Here is a 15,706-nt window from a genome sequence, read left to right as displayed (position 1 = left end):
CAGCTCCTCCCCTCAGCAGTGACTGGCCCTCTCAGCTTTTATGCAGAAACCCTTTCTTGCTCTTATAGTATTTTCTTTCTCCTCCCCATTCTCATAGCGGATAATGCTAAAATTTATACCTTATCAAAGGAACTCATCGGTATCTACCTTACTTTGCAAGTTACACTTTTTATTCAAGGCTTTCTTAAAATTGTGTCTCCTAAGATACCATCCTTACATTCAGGAGAGGCTTGCTGTCTCATCTTTAAGTTGTGTTCATTTTACCGTGTATGAGTTGATTTTTACAATTTAAATCTTCACAGTAATGTCATCACCCTTGAGTTGTCTTTTTTTTTTTTCTTTTACTTTTTATTTTATATTGAAGTAATGCCAGTTAACAGCAGTGTGATAGTTTTAGGTGGACAAAAAGGGACTCAGCCATACATATACATGCATGCTTTCTCCCCCAAACTCCCCGCCCATCCTGGCTGCCACGTAACACTGAGCAGAGTTCCCTGTGCTCTACAGTAGGTGCTTGTTGGTTATCATGTTAAATAGAGCAGCGTGTGCATGTCCATCCCCAGCTCCCTAACCATCCCTGCTCCCCATCCTCCCTGCTGGCACCCATACGTTTGTTCACACTTGAGTTGCTTGACGTGAAGGAGCTCTAAAGCCAGACTGCCCAGGCTTGCATCCTGACCCAGTCACACGGGCTTCTGACTTTGAGCATGCCATTGACCTGTCCGCTTCAGTATTACTTTCTGTGAAATGGGAGTACCTGCTCATACGTATGGAGATGAATGAGTTAATTTATGTTAGGTATCCTTAATACTGCTATTTTCTCTGTAATACACTGGATATTTTAAGCTTCACTGATGCTTTGGTTAAATTTTGGTCAAAAGAGCCTTCATATAACCAAAAAGTATCATTTTCCTCATCAAATTTGATAACTTTAATCGATGAAACATTAGCAGGGAGTTTGAAGTTCCTTGAGGTTCTCTCATGATTCTTAATGTAAGTATCTGTGAGCAGGCCCTATTGTTTTCTTCATTCATTCATTTATGAATTTGCCGTTCCTTATTCATGTCTGTGTAACTCCTGGAACAGAGGAGGTGATTGAATAGTGGTTTGGAGGGGAAGATGACAGAAGATCCATCATAGGTAGGAGATTAGACAGCAGTCACCTGCAGCCATGGGTTTAACCCAGAGAGGCAGTGAGCTGACAGTGAAATCATCAGCTGACTGTTGGAAAAGCACAGAACCATGAAAGGAAAGCTTTGCTGTGTGTACTGACCAGTGCAGGGGGAAGGGGCCCGGCCCAGTCACCCGTGGTTCTGGTGGACTTGCTGGTGGCACCGTGACCAGGTGAGAAACCTCCTGAGGGAGAGGCGCAGGGCTTCTCTCACATGCTGGCCTCGGCAGCCTGGAGCATTGGGATCCTCGCCTCTTCAGTGCATGAGATGAACCCAGGACGTCTGCCGTCCAAGATTTGACAGTGCCTGGAAACAGCCTTTGGACTGAGGTTCCGCATAGCGCTTAAAAAAGAAAAACCGGCTCTTCCAAATTAGAATGTTTTCTTTTCTTTACTAAACAAAGTGCACCACAGCGATGTGCTGAATCTCATTTCCTGCGCTGAAATGTTGTTAATCGATTTTTTTTTTAAATCTGGCCTTTTATTTGGATGATGTGTGGATTTTCATTCAGCTTTCCCACAGTCTTTTCACAGCTTCTATTCTGCCAAGGAAGGATTTTATTTGAAGCAGTTTTATGGAAATCGGGTGCTTGGGATGAAGATGGGCCCCTTGGGTGAGGGGCTGATTGTCCTGTCCCACAGAGGGCGAGGCTCTTGTGATGCACATGAGCAGGCTGAGCAGTCCTGAAAGGGACCAGGTGTCATTTGAGGGTTACCTCGGCTCCCTCCTGGAGACACAGGGAGCACCTTTCCTGCGCTTCCCTTCATGATATGTGGAATGCCCTATGTAAAAGCTAGACAGAGTGCCCCAGTGTGCAGCAGAAGATAATAGTATTTCCTTAGAAACACATCCAGGTAACCTGCTGTATTCCTTGGTGAAACTTTAGCACGGAGAGATTCCAGCTGCAGGGACTCAGAACTGGTGAGTCCAAAGGTGTGGTGGTTGTACACAGCAGAAAAGTCACCTCTCCTTGCATTCAGAAGCGTGTGTCTGCACTGCTATGTTCAAAATGGATAGCCAACAGTATAAGCATAGCACATGGAACCCTCCTCAGTGTTATGTGCCAGCGTGGATGGGATGGGGGTTTGAGGGAGAATGGATTTATGTGTACGTATGGCTGAGACCCTTTGCTGTTCACCTGAAACAGCCCAACGTTGTTAATCGGCTATATCCCAACACAAAATAAAAAGATTGAAGTTTGGGAAGAAAACGATAGTGTGTGTCTGTGAGAGATGGAGGAAAGAGTCAAAAACAAGTGTGGGGCATGGCTTGGAAAGATAGACCCAAAGGAAAAAAATGTCTTTCTTACTATAATTTGCCATCTTTGGTGGAAAGGGTAATATACATATTTTTTTAAAAAAAGAATTCCTGATAGAAATTACTCAGTAAAATATTATATATGCCACTGCTTTCTTTAAAAGACTGTCCTGAATGTAATGTAACCTCTGATTACAGATTAACTTTTTGAGACTAAAAGTATGAATCTCCTTCAGTTTGACTCAAGCTGTGTTGGGCTCAAAAATCAAAATGCCCACAATGCTGTTCATTTTATGTTTGCTCTCTTTTTGTTTTTCACTGAGTTTTTTGTCAGTAGAATTCCTGCCTTCAACTATAATGCTTTCCTCAGGTTATTGATGATACATGTATTATCTATATATATTTTGGAGTGGGGGGTTGGTGCTGAGGTTAAGAACGACCCAAGGTTATTAAGTAGGTAATAAGTAGGAAAGCTCAGATTCAGAAACTGATTATCAGGCTCATTAGACTCATAGATGCTCATGCTAAGTCACTTCAGTCATGTCTGACTTCGTGTGATCCCATGGACTGTAGCATGCCAGGCTCCCGTGCCCATGGAATTCTCCAGGCAAGAATACTGGAGAGAATTATAGATATTTAAGAGTAAATGAATTTAGGGATGCTAGTTAAACTTGGCCATTTGTACATACATGTTCTCTCTCTCCCTCCCAAACACCACTAAAAACTGATGGTGAAAGAGCACAAAACTGGCGTAAAGCCACAGAGAAACAAACCAGGAAGGTGCCACGTAAGGCGAGGTATGCCAGAGTTAACTGATGAGCAGGACAGTCCTGCTCTTGGAGGATGGCTCCGCCCCCAGCGCTGGAGGTCAGTGTGTGGCGGGGACAGGCCATCAGAAGATAGTCTACTCCACAGAGCAGGTTGGTGGAGTGAGCTGTGATGGAGCAGCCTGCAGAGAGCTTTGGGCTGCTTCTAAGATGCTGCTGCTGCTGCTGTTGCTGCTGCTGCTAAGTCGCTTCAGTCGTGTCCGACTCTGTGCGACCCCATAGACGGCAGCCCACCAGACTCCCCAGTCCCTGGGATTCTCCAGGCAAGAACAGTGGAGTGGGTTGCCATTTCCTTCTCCAATGTATGAAAGTGAAAAGTAAAAGTGAATTCGGTCAGTCGTGTCCGACTCTTCGCAACCTCATGGACTGCAGCCCACCAGGCTCTTCTGTCCATGGGATTTGCCAGGCAAAAGTACTGCTTGAGTAAATGCCAGCGGTGACTGCTGCTGCCCTGCCCAGGCTCTGGGATTAGGTCACCACTGCATCCCATAGCCAAGGCTTCTCCCCAGTCATGGCCTCCCCACATCTACCTAAAAATAAGTGAAGTCAGCAAAGGTTCAGAATACAAGATAATATACAGAGATCAGTTGCTTTTCCACAGATTAATAATGAACTACTGAAAGAGAGTTAAAATAACAATCCTGTCTAAAATTTCATCTGAAAGAATAAAATATTTAGGAGTAAACTTAACTCTGAAAACTATAAAATATTGATGAAGGAAATTGAAGATGATACAAGAAATGGAAATTGAAGATGATACAAAGAAATGGAAAGATATCCTGTGCTCTTGGATTGGAAGGATTTTAAAATGGTCCTACTATCCAAAGCAGTCTACAGATCCAATGCAGTCTTTATCAGGATACCCATGATGTTTTTTGTAGAACTAGAACAGATAATTTTAAAATTCCTATGGATCCACAAAAACCCCTAAATTACCAAAACAATCTTGAGGAAAAAGAACAAAGCTGGAGGTACCACCTCCCAGACATCAGATTATACTACAAAGTGATAGTAATCAAAACAGCATGATACTGGCACAAAAACAGACACAGATCAATGGAACAGAACAGAGAGCTGAGGAATAAGCCCACGCATTTATGGTCAAATGTAGTTTATGATAAAGGAGGCAATATACAGTGGAGAAAAGACAGTCTTATCAGTAATTGGTGCTTAGAAGACTGGACAGCTGCATGTGAAAGAGTGAGATGAGAATGTTTCCTCACACCATCTGCAAAAATAATTCAAAATGGATTAAAGACCTAAATCTTGCAGGCCATAAAGCTCATTGAAAAGAATACAGGCTGAACAGTCTTTGACATAAGTCATAGCAGTATTTTTCTGAACCTGTCTCCTGAGGCAAAAGAAATGATAGCAAATATAATCAAGTGGAACCAAGTTAAACTTAAAAGCTTTTGCAAAAGAATCTGTTGACAAAACTAAAAGACATTCTACCATATGTGAGAAAGTATCTGTAAATGATGACCGACAGGGGTTAATAATGAAAACGTATAAATACCTCATCCAACTCAATATCACAAACCAAACAGCCTAGTCAGAAGATGGGCAGAAGACCTGAACAGACATTTTCCCAAAGAAGAAATACAGATGGGTAATCAGCACGTGAAAAAATGCTCAACATCACTAATTATTAGAGAAGTCAAGGTAACAATGATAGATGACCACACCCTAGTCAGAATGGCCATCACCTAAAAGTCCACGAATGGGATATGTTGGTGAGCGTGTGGATTAAAAGGGAACCCTCCTACACTGTCGGTGGGAATGCAGATTGATACAGCCAGTATGGAGAATAGTATAGAGGTTCCTCAAGAAACCAAAAATAGAGTTGCCATGGGATCCTGCAGTCCCAGTCCTGGGCATATACCTGAAGAAAACTATACTTCAAAAAGATACCTGCACCCCGGTGGTCACAGTAACACTGTGCGCAATAGCCGAGGCGCGGAAACAACCTACGTGTTCATCAGCAGATGAATGGATAAAGAAAGGGTACGTTCTTTATTATTCAGCCATAAAAAAGAATGAAACGCCGCCATTTGTGGCAGTGTGATTGTACTTGAAGAATATTATGTTTAGTGAAATAAGTCAGAGAAAGACAAGTAATTATTGATTGGTATGTAGAATCTAAAAAATCAAACAACTGGATATATATAGCAGAACAGACTCACAGATTCGGAAAACAAGCTAGTGGTAACCAGTGAGGGGAGGAAAGGGTAGAGGGTCAGGGTAGGGGGTGAAGAGATGTGGGCTGTTTGGGATGAAATAGATAAGCAACAAGGATATATTGTACAGCACAGGGAATTATAGCCATTATTTTGTATATAACTGTTAATAGAATAAAGTCTATAAAAATAGTGAATCACTATGCTGTATGCCTGAAATGAACATAATATGGTAAATTAGCTATACTTTTTTTTTGAAAAAGAAGTTAAAAGCATATGGAATCTTCCTGGACCAGGGATTGAACCTATGTCCCCTGCATTGGCAGGTAAATTCTTAACCACTGGACCACCAGGGAAGCCTCTGACTTTCTTTTGATTCATGTTCACAGGTTTTATCAAATGCCTACCAAGAAACTGATCTGAGCATTTTTGCAAGTAATTCTTGAAATATGTTCTTAATGCATCAGGCTGTTGATAAATAACTCATTGTTGGTAAATAATTCATTTTTTGCAATGTATTTTTAATTTATTATTTAATTTTTTATTCGTTTTTAGTTTCGCTGGAGTTGTGCATGTTTGTAACAGTTAAGCAGACTGTTACCAGTACATAATTTACACGGATGAGGTATCCATGAAAAACAGAGACTCACTTCCTATTGTATAAGCCCAGGACCGAGGCAGTAATTCACCTTTTTAGTCCCTGAAATAGGGGACTTGCTGCTTCCAGTCCTGACTAGTTCAGAAGGAAAGTCTGTCAGTGTTTATCTCATTTGGTTGCAAGTAAAAAGTAAATGGTCTGCCTTTGAAGATGTAGCCAGTGTTCATTAGTGGCTTTGGATAATGTTTTCCTTGAGTGATACTGTTTTTCTTCGTTGAACTTAACCTGTTTTCTACTTTATGAATAACATTCCTTATTCCTTCAGAAATCACTGCGGCAGAAGATGTTAGCATAACCCAAAGAGTTTGGAATACCTATGGCTTTTTTCAAGCTTACAAACATGTGATAGAGCATGTTTCTTTTTAACTGAAAACTATACATCAGAAAGATTGGCCCAAACCACTAAGGTGACATTGAAAAGGGATAAAAGTAAAAAAGGGGGAGGTTATTAAAGTGATTTTGCATACAGGGTGAAAAAAACCAGCTTTATAAGTGCGCACCTTGGAGAATGGACTGGGCAGCAGCTCATTAAGAAGTAAATGAATAACACCTGGGGCTTTGCATGGAGCGCTCGCTTTGCATGGATTGTTGGTATGAAGGTTTGCTAAAACAGAGAAGCAGCATGAATAAACATTTGGGTAATTGCACCCTCCGTGTTGTATGGGTTGGACCACATCTGAGTGTTGTGTTAAGTCTGGGTCCTTGCAGAAGAAGACACTTAAAAAGTGTGGTTGGAGTGAAGCTTTTATACTTTTTTCAGCAGAGCTCACTTATGCATCCAGAAGGGCTTCTCCCAGAGCTGAGCTTGCCGTCACTGGCAGCGTTCTGGAATATATGCTTCATGATGGGGGAGTTTTTCTGGGTTGTGACCCCATGGCCAGGACCGTGTCTGGCACACAAGTGTTCTGTGAGTGAGAGACTAATGATCATCTCTTAGGAAGAATGTCCTTGGAGGTCCCTATGCTAGCTGCCTCATAGTCACCTACCAGGTGGGCACTCAACCCAGTGCTTTGTGCCGTTCTAGAGCACTGCATGGTGGGGTGGGGCGGGGGATGGAAGGGGGTTCAGGAGGGGGCAGACATATGTATACCTGTGGCTGATTCATGTTGATGTATGGCAGAGACCAACGCAATACTGTGAAGCAAGTGTCCTCTTGCAATAAACAAGAAAAGTGCATTTAAGTTGGAGACAAAAAAAATTGATCACATTTGTGGGAAATCCTGCACCAGAGACCCTGGTGCGTCTTCTGGACTAGATACGCAAGTTGCAAAATCCCCGTCCTCTTCCTGCTTCCTTCTTCTCACGCCTCCACTTTCTCCATCACAGAGCATCAGAACTACTTTGGAATCGATGAGAGCCTCGGCCCTGTGGCAGTCAGTGTCCGGAGGGAGAAGGTGGAAGACCCCAAGGAGAAGGAAGGGCCCCAGTTCAACTACCGAGTGGTTTTCAGGACAAGTGAGGTACTGGGCGCTCGTGGCGTCTGCCCTGGGCTGGACCTCTGGTCACCGCTTGGGTTGTTTCCCACAGTGTGTTGCTTTTATTGTCAATGTTGATCACACCAGTTAAGATGACTGAGAGGGCTTACACTATTTGGTTCCGAGTGAAAGATTTGCAAACTTGTGAGGGATGTTAAGTGGCAGTGATTTTACCGTCATCTCACAGGACAGAAAGGATAAAACCATAAGAATGCAAGGTTCTTGGGCATAAGGCAGAGGACAAATCTGAACTATATGATTCAGGTCAAAATTGAAAAACAACTTTAGAATCAAATGCAGAAAACCAGGAAGCCACCCCTGAGGTGAGTGTTGGCTGAGCTTGTCTGTGGCTCCAGGAGCTCTGTGGACCCACACTTCCTCCCACCAGCAACCAGGTTACCCCTCTACTGGTCTTGCTTTGAGTGAAAAGTGCGGCTGTTACACAAATGACTGAGGCACGTAGATGGGAATGTTGATTTATGTAAAGAACCAGATCTGATTTGCACTTTACTTTTTATCCTCTTGACCATTGTAATTAGATGGGGATGTGTATTTTGGCGACTCCTGGATCTGAGTTCAGAGAGCCCCTCGAAGACTTTGCCCAAGCCTAGTACTTGGTGTCTACTTGCCTGGGCCCAGGTTCTGGGCCATAAGTAGGAGAAAAAAGCCCTCTCTGAAGATGGCATAATGTAAGTTGTGGACCTGTGCCATCCAGTTCAGTAGCTGCTAACTACAGGTGGCTATTTGAATTGAAGGGAATTGAATAAGAAATATGGCTCCACTGCCACACCTGTAACAGGTCACACGCTTCACAGCCACTTGGGGGATGATGGCTCCCGGGCCAGCCAGTGCAGCGGGAGGACAATCTCATCACTGCAAAAAGTCTTGTTGGACAGCGTGCCCTGGGCACTGTGCAAATGCTAGGCGCCACTGTGACCTCCATCACCGCGGCTGCTTTGTAGCAAGAGTGGAGGGGAGGGGGTGGGGGGGGGGGGGGTGAGGACCAGGCCTCTAGGCTGGCAGTGCTGCTGGGTTCCTTTCTCGGCACATTAGACCCGGGATTAGATTTGCTGTGTCAGAACGGTGACTCCATGAGGACATGTCCCAGATAGGGAGGAAGAGCCTTCTTGGACCTGAGTCACTTGCCCCTAGGGGTCTCAGAGTGGCCCCACCCAGCCTCAGGAATTGTCAGCAGTGGGAAGTTAAATAGAAGAACATGGAGAGTAGAAGACAGAAAAAAATAAGAAAACAAATAAAAAGGAAAAATACAGGAAAAAAAAAAAAAAAAAGAATAGAAGAAAAGAAGATGATGGACCGTGAGAGAAAGGAAAGGGAAGGGAAGGAGGAGGAGGTGACCGTGACTGGCCCAGCCCTGCGGCTCCTGGCTCGGCAGCACTGTTGGCTCTGATTGCGGGGGGTGTGTCTTTATGTCTCCCTGGTGGGGCAGTGCCCCCTCCTCCTCATGCCTTGGGCGCATCTGGTTATGTCAGCCGCACCCAGCTCCTTCCTGACTTCTGTATACCTCTGTGTAAAGACTGACGAAGGTTGAATCTGCTTCTTTAGACTGAGAACTGTAGTCTCCTGTACTCACTTAGAAAAGAGCCTTCTCTTGCTTCCTCTTTTTTTTTAAGGCAATTGAAACATTACGCTTTAAAGAGTCGAGGTTAACTGCAGTGTGTGCTATTTTGCCCCACAGCTGACGACACTGAGAGGAGCAATTTTGGAAGATGCCATACCCTCTACCGCCAGGCATGGGACTGCACGTGGGCTCCCGCTCAAAGAAGTTCTGGAATACGTCATTCCTGAGCTCAGCATCCAGTGCCTGAGGCAAGCCTCCAGCTCACCCAAGGTCTCAGAGCAACTGCTCAAGCTCGATGAGCAAGGGGTGTGTATCATGTATGAGACTGAAGTGTCTGACAGTTGGTGTCCATGGTCCTGAATGTTTCAGAATTTTCCCATCCATCTCCCTTTTAAGATTGATTATTTTTAACGCCTTAAAGCACTTTCTCTCTAGTTTTCCCCAAATGTGCCTCTATTACTAGTTACGATGCCTTTATTATTAAGTAATGCATCTCCTACTGAGTTGTGACTTGCATTGTTTTTTTAAAAGATGACTGTGTACTTGTTTTCTTTTTAAAATTACTTATTTATTTTTGGCTGTATTGGGTCTTTGTTGCTACATGTGTTTTCTCTAGTTGTGGCCAGCAGGGACTACTCTCCGGTTGTGTGTGATGACTTCTCATTTTGGTGGCTTCTCGTCGCATTCAGAGCACAGGCTGTAGGCGCAAAGGCTTCAGTAGTTAACGTATGTGGGTGCAGTAGCTGTGGCTCACAAGCTCTGGAGCACAGGCTTAGGAGTTGTGGCTCAAAGGCATAGTTGCTCTGCAGCATGTGGAATCTTACTGCCCAGACTAGAGACTGAACCTCTGTCCTCTCCTTTGGTAGGTGGATCCTTAATCACTAGACCACCAGGGAAGTCTGTGACGTGCATTATTTTTATCAAAGTCTGGTATGTCCCAGCCAGCAGGAGCAGATCTGATTCCTGACTGTTAGAGATCGCTGGTGTCCTTTCCCCAGGGTTTTTGTAGTTGATGTTGTTGTTTTTAAATTTATTTATTTCATTTGTTTATTTGGCTATGCCTGGTCTTAGCTGCAGAATGTGGGTCTGTGATGTGGCATGTGGGATCTAGCTCCCTGACCAGGGGTCAAACCTAGGCCCACTGTGTTGAGAGCATGGAGTCTTAGCTGCTGGGCCACCCAGGAAGTCCATCCCCTGGGTTTAAAGAACTCACATTGGACCTTTCCCTCAACTAACATTTATTGTTGTTTACTGTGTACAAAACATCAGGATTACAGATGGCAGTGAACAGCATGCATCAGGAGAGTCGAGAAGCTAAGACCTGGTCCTTACTCTCGGGGAGGTCGCTAAGACAGAGCACAAAGGCCCTTGCAAGGCAAAATGTGGCCGTGGTGGGTTTCAAGGGGCCGAAGTGCAGTGTGTTCTAGGGAAAGAGATTTGAGTAGAATTCCAACAGGGAGATATGAGTACTTAGCTCTTTTAGAAACTATGACTCTTTTCTTTTCAAGGAAAGGGCGCACGCAGGGAAGCTGAGAGTTAAAACGACGACAATAAGCATAGAAGAGTGAGTGCTGGGCTAAGGCTTGTGCACTTGGTATGGGAGGCAGTAGGAAGCACTGAAGGTTTTCGAGTGGGACATGACATGCTGGTAGTTGTGCTTTAGGAAGATTATTCTGGTAGAAGGGAATTGGACAGTCAGGTGAAGGTAGAGCTTCATGGTGGCCTGGAGCCCATGGTGTGAATCACACAATAATCAGTTATGTGATTATTGACATCACCCAGGAGACAGTGATGGACAGGATGTAGATGCTGGCCCAGAAGATGGAAAGAGGTCTTTTAACTTCAGATGTAAGATAATCTGTAGGCAAAACTGAGAGGTAGATGCCCAAGTGTATGCAATGTGTTTTAAACGAGTGGATTTGTGTTTAAGTCCCTCATGGCTTAAACAGTTAAGAATCTGCCTGGAATGCCAGAGACCTGGGCCGGGAAGATCCCCTGGAGAAGGACATGGCAACCCGCTCCAGTGTCCTTGCCTGGAGAATCCCATGAACTGAGGAGCCTGGCAGGCTACAGTCCATGGGGTCACAAAGAGTTGGACACAACTAGGTGACTGGCACTTTTCACTTTTCTTTCACCTGGTTTAAACAAAAGAAAAAGACAATTGTGATGTCGTTCCAGAAGTTTCCAAGGAAAATATTTTGGCACATTTTGGAGGGAAGATGTGGTATTTCCTGGCTGACCCAGTAACACTCATTGTGTTATATTGGTGGAGTGTTTGATACTCTTGGATGGCTGGAATTCTAAAAGAGATGAAGTTGTAATTATTCTAGCAAATTAACACTGCATTCTCAGCCAGAGGAAGCAGACACCATGATATTCAGAATGGATAATCCTGAGATCTGCCTTTCTCAACATTGAGGCCTGACATATTCAAACCAACAACTAAACCCGAGTAGTTGACTTCTAAAATTGCACAGAAGCATTCACCATGGTTATCGCTAGTAAAGTGTGTGGTCTGTAATGGCCGTGAGGCAGCTGAGAAAATCCTGTTGTCATGGAGGGGCAGAGCAGGTGTGTTGCTGCTGGTCTGGGGACTCAGGGTTCAGGTGGGCTTGGTGTGAAGCATTTGTCACTGAGCCAGACTTGGGTCCGCTTGCCTGCACAGAGTCAAGCCAGGTTGTGGTGAAGGTGAGTGCAGTGTTTATTTTAAGGAAACCAGTGCATCCTATAGTTCCAATTATATGTTTCGAGTGCCTTTTTTTTTTTTTTTTGAGATTATATTTATTTGACTCTGCTACAATATGATGTCTTGACTTGCCACAACTCTTAATGATATCTAAAGGTATCTTAGTGGTATCTTATCTCATATTCTAGTTTCTAAAGGGTCTTTAAAAGTTACACTCATCAGTTGGGGTGTTTGAGAGTTTCTTCCAGTTAGTGCTGTTCTTATCCACTTTCCTAATAGAAAAGCTGCCCAGGGAGGGAATGGGCCAATTTTTATGTTACTATTCTTAAGGGGTTTTAATCTCAAAAAATTACTTACAAAGGATAGATTGTTGTTTTCTGCTTTCTTGGAGTTTGGAATCTATTCATGGTTTGACACTGAGTTTATCTGCTCTGTACAAGAGATGCTGTAATAGTGAGAGGTATGGTAGGTCCCATTCCATTCTTTACATTTGATAAGATGTGTTCAGCAGGAAGACTCCGTGCCACGGAGAATAATAAAGAAAGTAATACTGAGCAGCACCTGAAAGTTCTGTTACTTTATCTACGTAAATGCATCCACTTCTAAGATCCTTTTTTTTAAAGACTCTCCTAGTTTTTCTAACAAGTGAGTTCATAAGATTATATACATTGACTTTTTTAAAAAATTGGAGTATAGTTAGAATGTTGTATTAGTTTGATGTACAGTAGAGTGATTCAGTCATACATGTATATTATATATGTATGTATGTTCTTTTTACTGTAGATTATTATGGGATATTGAGTAGAGCTCCCTAGCTGTACAGTAGGTCCTTGTTTTTATCTTTTTTACATAGTGTATATGAAATCACTTCAGTTGTGTCCAGCCCTTGGTGATGCTGTGGACTTATGCCCTCCAGGCTTCTTTGCCCATGGGATTCTCCAGGCAAGAATACTGGAGTGTGTGGCCGTGCCCTCCCCCCAGGGGAATCTTCCTGACCCAGAAATTGAACCCATGTGTCTTATGTGGATTGGCAGGCGGATTCTTTACCACTTGTGCCACCTGAGAAGACCATATATAGTAGTGTGTTATGTTAATGCAAAAGTCTTAATTTGTACCTCCCCACTAGGTTGACTTTGTAAAAAAAATAATTCAGGTTGGTTATGACAGCTTACTGACTTAGAATACTATGGCATCTTTGGATTCGTTTGTTCTTAAGCCAGCTGCCCCTCCAGATATATGTTCACTCGTGCACCAGGTTTGCTTGAAAGGAAATCAAAATGGTCTGAACACACAGACTACAACTTAGAACAGGTGGTTGAGTTTAGAAAGTGCAGTGGCAGGACTTTCCTGCACACTTGAATTTATTTTCAAGGCCATTCTGAGACTTTGTCTTTTGCTACCTTCCTTTAAATTTTCTGGTTAATAATTACAGAGTTTCTGGCCTTGGGTACAGAGCGTGCAGTCTTGATCCATTCTCAGGGGGCTGGGGATCGTCTGCCTGTCTATGCAAGGTCTGTGTGTTCAGCCCTGGACACGGAAGCAGTATAGAGTTTTGACAAGTGGGTGTTTTTAGTTTTGGACTGTGGTGATGCCCGAGGTTCCTGGTTCCCTGAGGTTCCCCCCAGGACTGTGAGCCTGGTGCAGTTCGCATCAGAACAGTTAAGGAGGGTTAGTGGGAGTGAAGGTGTGGTTAAAGGTGACCTCAGGTGTAGGTGTAGAGGCCTTAGAGACGAAGCTTGTTCCAAGAGAATTGGGGGTTTTAGTTCATGGAGAGCTGAGGTCTGTCCTCCCCTTGGAATCGTGCCAGCTTTCTGATAAACCGTGGGTGGGAGGGGTCAGCCTCGGTATATTGCATCGCTGTTGATTTCATGAGGTTACTAAGAGACGGAGAGCTGTGTCTTCCTCCACGCAACGTCCCATTCTGTTCTTTTATTGGACTTGCGCTACACTGGCCACTGGTTAATTCTCAGTCGCTGGAGATGATTCTGTTTCCAAAGTCCCATCTTGCATCCTCTCCCACTGGCACACAGGTCACAGAGGACAAGCTGGTGAGTGTGTGTGGGGGGTGGGGTAGGCCCCAGTGGTGTGTGTGTGTGTGTGTGTGTGTGTGTGTGTGTGTGTATAAGAGGGCATCTCCACTGGAGCAGAGTTCTGGGGGCTTTGAAGCCTCTCCTAGCCACATCCATGGGCCCAGGATGGATGAAAGGCGAATCCTCTTCCCAGTTGGAATGTAGACACACTTGTTTGTCCGGAAGCTGGAAGAAAGGATATGTGAGCGGATAGCCCTGCACTCAGCACAGAAGCCCTGAGGGGGTTCAGTTATCTGGGTATTTGACCTCAGCTTGGGCTTCCCTCATGGCTCAGCTGCTAAAGAATCTGCCTGCAATGCAGGAGACCTGGGTTCAATCCCTGCGTTGGGAAGATCCCCTGGAGAAGGGAATGGCTACCCACTCCACGCCAGTATTCTGGCCTGGAGAATTCCATGAACTGTATTGTCCATGGGGTCACAAACAGGCAGACAAAACTCAGCGACTTTCACTATTAACTATTCTTGAGTCACAAAAGCATCATGTCCACAAGGGTAGGGACTGGAGAGAAAATATGTGTGTCCAGAGAGGGCCCTGCTTCAGCCACCAGGGCCGCCCCAGCCCCCAACCCTGGGACCAGAGATGGCTTTGCACCGGGCCTGCTCCCCAGCGGTTGCTGCTGGAGATGGTTGGGCACCCTGGGACAAGCCACAGGTGTGGGAGGGCACAGAGAAGGCAGGGTGGTGCTGGAGGAGGTGACAGGGCTCCAGGGGAGTAGCGAGCAGGGTGGGGAGCAGCCCTGGGACAGTGAGCTCCTAGGATGCATTTGACGGTGCAGCCACCCCTGCTGGGTGCAGAGGAGATGGGGGTGCGGGAGTGTGTGGTCCTGGGAATGCTGAGTATGCGCGCCTGCTAATCACACCACAGAATTTCAGGGGGACTTGCTGTAAGGCTGGGGCCAGACAACTGGAGAGGGCAGAAGAGAAGTCGAAACATCACAGCTCTGAGGAGGTGGAGAGTCGTCCAGGGGTCACGCTAGAGAACTAACCCAGATTCTGACAGTCACCAACGTCATCACATCGGCGGTGACACTTGTCAGTCCCAAGTGTTTCCTAAAGTACTCTAAGGTCCTGCAATGTCTGCCGAATCACTCGGAACAATGAGTGTTCATAGTGAAATAATACAAGGCGTTTGTCTTATACTTATTTTTTTTTAAGATGATGGTCCCTTTGCAATAAATGTGGTGTCTCATTTGTTGCGTTACTTGAGTTGATCAGAAACGTTTATTCCTCACTCCCTGGGTGCATGGAAGTGTGTTTTGTCTCAATGTTACTAAAGACCTAGTAAGTAAATGTTAGTCGCTCAGTCACGTCTGACTCTGTGCCAGGCTCCTCTGTCCGTGGGATTCTCTAGGCGAGGGTACTGGAGTGGGGAGCCATTCCCTCCTCCGGGGGTCTTCCCGACCCAGGGATTGAACCCGCGTCTCCTGCACTGCTGGCGGAGTCTTCACTGTCTGAGCCACCAGGGCATCAGAACAGTTCATAATGCTAGCAGCTTAAACCCAGCATCTCACGGCCCACACTCGGAGCCTGGAACCGTGTCCTCACAGTGTGATTTGGGTGATTTGGGCAGACAGGAACATCGGGCCCGTGTGCTGTCTCTCCCTCCCTCCCCCGAGCCCCAGGAGCCATCCCTGTAGGTGGCGCAGGGTCAGATGGTGAACAGGGAGTCATCGCTTTGGCTCCTCCCCTCCCGCGTAGCTCTCAGTCAGGGCACAGCACGTGTACTGGTGCTCAGCTGCCTGCTCAGCTCTGAGCTTCCCCAGCACCTCCGCTGAGATGCCTAGCA

The 15,706-nt window shown here is 45.2% G+C and overlaps 1 protein-coding gene across 23 annotated transcripts in view; it reads left to right on the top strand.

The window, feature by feature from the left end:
* Positions 1–15,706, top strand: part of SIPA1L2 (signal induced proliferation associated 1 like 2) — a 247,224-nt gene that overhangs the window by 144,030 nt on the left and 87,488 nt on the right. For all 23 annotated transcript variants that reach the window (XM_042241105.2, XM_042241109.2, XM_042241104.1 and 20 more), the window contains 2 exons: positions 7,418–7,551; positions 9,263–9,451. In XM_042241105.2, the coding sequence (XP_042097039.1) occupies positions 7,418–7,551; positions 9,263–9,451 (323 nt within the window). The remainder of the gene's footprint in view (positions 1–7,417; positions 7,552–9,262; positions 9,452–15,706) is intronic.

Source organism: Ovis aries, chromosome 25 (genome assembly GCF_016772045.2).
Source record: "Ovis aries strain OAR_USU_Benz2616 breed Rambouillet chromosome 25, ARS-UI_Ramb_v3.0, whole genome shotgun sequence".
Classification (NCBI taxonomy): domain Eukaryota; kingdom Metazoa; phylum Chordata; class Mammalia; order Artiodactyla; family Bovidae; genus Ovis; species Ovis aries.
The sequence above is the reverse complement of the archived record's forward strand: the minus strand, read 5'-3'. Positions and strand labels throughout refer to the sequence as shown.